We start from the raw sequence: 4,201 nt of genomic DNA, 5'->3' as shown, positions 1-4,201 counted from the left end.
TTGCCAACCCGCACGACTGCAGGAGATGTTCCTTTTTATTTGACTTGAGTTAGATCTCAACTGAATGATTTGTTCCAGAACGGTAGCACTAAAATATGCAAACATAATTCAGCCGAAAAGTCACGGAATGTGTGTTTATTTAAATAAAGACATGAAGTTTTGGTTAAGGGCGGTGTGTTTCACAATAGGCTAGAAAGCTGCCTTGAGGTAGAATTACAACAACCCTAATGCTGAGAATATTTGAAGTTGTTAAGGGTTGCATTCATAGGGACACTATTTCAACAATTAAATATTGTCAACAGAGATTTTGTAAAGAAATATACATTTATTTTAAATAGTTAAATTGCATCACAATTAAACACGGTTCTAGAAAACTTGCCACAGTTAGCCAGAAATGTTTTTTTAATGCCTCTTTAATAATTTACGTACACAATTTTTAGAGAACCTGAGGCAAAGTTGTTTTAGAATATCAAGAAAGACAATCTATCAGTCAAACTATTGCTTTTTGATACACAGAAAAACGAAACAAACATAACAGTGCCATAAAATTAACAATTTAATTTCTTCATTTATCTAGCTACATAGAAGGACATGGATTTCCATTGAGGGACAAGAGTACAGAAAATACCAGCTGTACATTTTGCAATAATTGCAAAACATGGGAAGTAGCTCCATATATTAGCTTATATAGGAACATTAAATAATAATAACAAAAACAAAATCTATAAAAAATTCTTCTAAAAGCCTTTTAACTTTGTGGCTCAAAACAACCTCTCATCCATTCTCATCCACAGTGTTATGAGTTATAAATAACATCTGTGTCCAAGAGTGTCACAAAGCTTGCAAGTATATTTGAACACAACTCATAGCACTATCAGATGCATTTGAGCATGTTATTCATTGGTCAACTAAAATGGAAGGCATCACTTACACTAGAATAGAAACTCTTAAAATGAATAAGTGTCCAAAGTTACAATGTCTTACTTCATTTTGGCACTCAAAGAAAAGTTACAGACTAAGTTCTAGAAGACAGTGAAAGGTTACTCTGCTGCACAAGCAAACCTCTCAGTCCCAAAAACATACTCTTCGGGAAAGGAAACAAATATTATGTATCTCACTAAGAAGCACATTTAAAAACCATTGCTTATGGATTGTGAAATACCACACAGGCATTCTCTTGGTCGGACTCAGGCACCAGTGTTGAATTTTGAAAGAAAGATGTACTGTTTTAACGCCAATGTTAAAACAAATAAGTAATTTATCAAAAGACATAAAAATATTTTGCGTATGAAGTAGGTGAATCTCCACCATATTTACACAACATTGAAAGGAATAAAACTGATGAGAGATTGTAACCCAGCAAACTGAGTGCATTTACTCATGATCAACTACTATACTCTATGGTTTGAAGCCCATCGAGATTCTGGCTTGGAACAAAAGATATATTTATAACAATAAAACTGAAACGCTTGATGAGCTAAAATAGTCATACTACAAAAGAAATCTTGTTGAGCAAATAATATATAAACAAAGTGAGCACTAATTAGTTGCTATAAGCCTATTACAGCAGGCAAACGTAGGTAATAAGGGAATATCGAGATTGGTCACAACAATTTACCCGGCAAGACACCATTGGTACTTTGTGAAGCCTGGAACAGTGTCATGAGAAAGCTTTTGAAAAATTATCTGGGGCACATAACTGTTGTCAAAAAGTTAAGGAATGAAAAATGATTAAGGATGGCAGTGGATAAAAGTAGCGGAATATTATTAGTAAAATTAACCAGCTGATGAAAAAACAAATATTTTCCAAACACACTAAAAAGTTGTCTCTGTTAAAATTCACAGTAAATTACACTCTAAATCAGATCCAGAGAATTATAACATACAGTACTGATAAGTTTTATATCACCATGACAGCACTAAAACTAGTTTGGGATGTATGGGGCAAAAGGGAAGAGAAATACAAAACAATGAATGTTCTGGCACATTACGTTACAAGTTGATTGCATAGAAGAGCCCAGGCTAGGTCTAGAGACTGGACCGCAAACCTGCACAGTTATACAGACTAGATGTAACAGTTCAACTATACTGCTCTATCCCATATGTGCAGCTCTAAGGAACTCGAATCATGATCGAATTATTCTTCACACAGCAGGTGTAACATCTGCCCTTAAGGAAACATGGGTTATACATTTCCTGCCAAAGAGTGAAAATAATCTTTCAGCTCCTCGTAAGTGTCATGAAGTAGAGCAAGACTTCTACAGCACTTAACAGCATATAAAAATACAGCAAAGGCTACTATAGTGACTCCTTTAAAACCAATACTGTAAAGACACCAAAAGAAAGATAACCCTGCACATGTTATTCTCAAACTACAAAGAAAGAGAATGTTAAGAAAAATATAGCATACTCTCACTAATGATATAAAATTATTTTTAATTCACGTGACAAAATTTCTGTACAGCATAGTGAGAGGAGCGGATTTGTACTCTCACAATAACTAGCACATTTACTGTCAAAATTTATATTGCCCCACTGAATGGAGAGCAACACTCCCTCTTTGTTAAGAAACAAAATTCACAGTAAATATGTTAATGAGAAAAAGCCTGATAACATTGAGATTTCTCCTGGCATAGACAATCAAAAATAATGAACAACAAAAGACATGACGATCATTACAATGCACTAAATGATAAAGATTTAAAGATTAATTTGACAATAATTTACAGTAAGAGATAAATCAGTCATCTTTTGTGTCCCGTATCAACCCATGAATAGCAATTTAGTTTAGAAAAAGGAAATACTATGAGTACATATTTGAATAAGAGCAACGCAAGTTGAATCAAGAAAAAAAGTATTAGTTTGAGGAATGGGCTACAAGATTATACTTTGAACAACACCTTCATCATAACCTACTTTCATATACAAGCTTGAATTATCCACAAATAAGTATAAGAGAAAAATACTAATTCTGAAAATAAAAGCAAAGGGAATTGTATAAATGTCACAAATAACAATATCATAAAATTTCAAGGAAGGTGGATATTTTGATTTTCAAGGTACCAGAACCACGTGTCAGTCAAAGAGTAATAATTTATAACTATACCTTAAACTATCTCAACATACTCTAAAACACTATAAATGTAAAAATCAATTGGATTTGAGGCACTGTTTTGGCCACTTTTCTAAGCTAGCAGAGGTATTCTCATAAAACTGCTAGATAGAAAATTGCCAATCATTCATCTTTGCAATCCTTTTAGGGGCAAGAAAAGAGAATGTGACTGGAACTAAAATGGCTAATGTCGGATGGCTGTACCTCCTCAGACCTCTCCGGATTTTATCCCTTAAAAAGGATGTTAAAAATAACTGAAGTATCCGTTGTTGTTTTTTTTAAAAGCATTACAAAAATAACACATTTCCCTGTGGAGTTCAGAGATCCTTTAACCCTCTTCACAACATCTCCTACACACATCCTAGGAATATCACAACACTGGAATTTCTTCCACTTCCACATTATTCACTAGATTACGTAGAAGCTAAAGATGCACCAAAAAGATGTTCAAAGTTGTCTTCAAATTTACATCAAATGTCTCACAGCACATTATTTTTTGTAGGCAGAGTGCTGTTGATGAAATATCAATATGCATCCTTCAAATCAATAAATAAATAGATAGCACTAAAGCACTTTACACAGCAACAATATCTACAGCAAAACAACTTTGAATGCAATAAAGTCTTGTAAATGCTTACAAGGAAAGTATGTAATACATATCCTCTAATGCCTCTTAAAGTTTTAAAACCTGAAATATTCCAAAAATGAAAATGTATTAATTTCAGTTGAGTCCAAATTGCTGAAACCAAAGAATATAGAGAAAAAATTGGGATAACTTACCAGCAAGTCTAGGGATAACTTGTAGTTTTAGACAGCACAGCCTTTGCGGGTTCCATACAGAACTTTGAGCTCGGGAAAGATAACTCTCCTGATTAGAACATTAGTTTTTCCTGCTAGCATGGCTCTTTGAGGATCCTTTTTCAAAGTTTTTATACCAGGTTTGTGCACCAAAAAGGCGTTGTCAAGAATTTGGAAATCATAGTTGAGTACACACAGTGCATAACCCTGAAAAGAAAAGAAAAAAAACAAAGAAACATTTAGTTGAGAGATGGAAAAACAAAATGACCAATGGTAAAATTTTAACCAGCT

The 4,201-nt window shown here is 33.6% G+C and overlaps 1 protein-coding gene across 1 annotated transcript in view; it reads right to left on the bottom strand.

The window, feature by feature from the left end:
- Window positions 1-305: 305 nt before the first annotated feature.
- LOC113205157 (beta-1,4-glucuronyltransferase 1) overlaps window positions 306-4,201 on the bottom strand; it is a gene marked incomplete in the record, with an annotated part of 13,936 nt that continues 10,040 nt past the window's right edge. Inside the window, 2 exon segments of the mRNA XM_052267352.1 lie at window positions 306-3,800; window positions 3,893-4,117. Of these exon segments, the coding sequence (XP_052123312.1) occupies window positions 3,920-4,117 (198 nt within the window).

The sequence above is a fragment of the Frankliniella occidentalis genome, unplaced genomic scaffold, assembly GCF_000697945.3.
Source record: "Frankliniella occidentalis isolate FOCC.00 unplaced genomic scaffold, Focc_3.1 Scaffold50, whole genome shotgun sequence".
NCBI lineage: Eukaryota > Metazoa > Arthropoda > Insecta > Thysanoptera > Thripidae > Frankliniella > Frankliniella occidentalis.
Note: the sequence above shows the minus strand (reverse complement) of the source record. Positions and strands in the feature narration are given on the sequence as shown.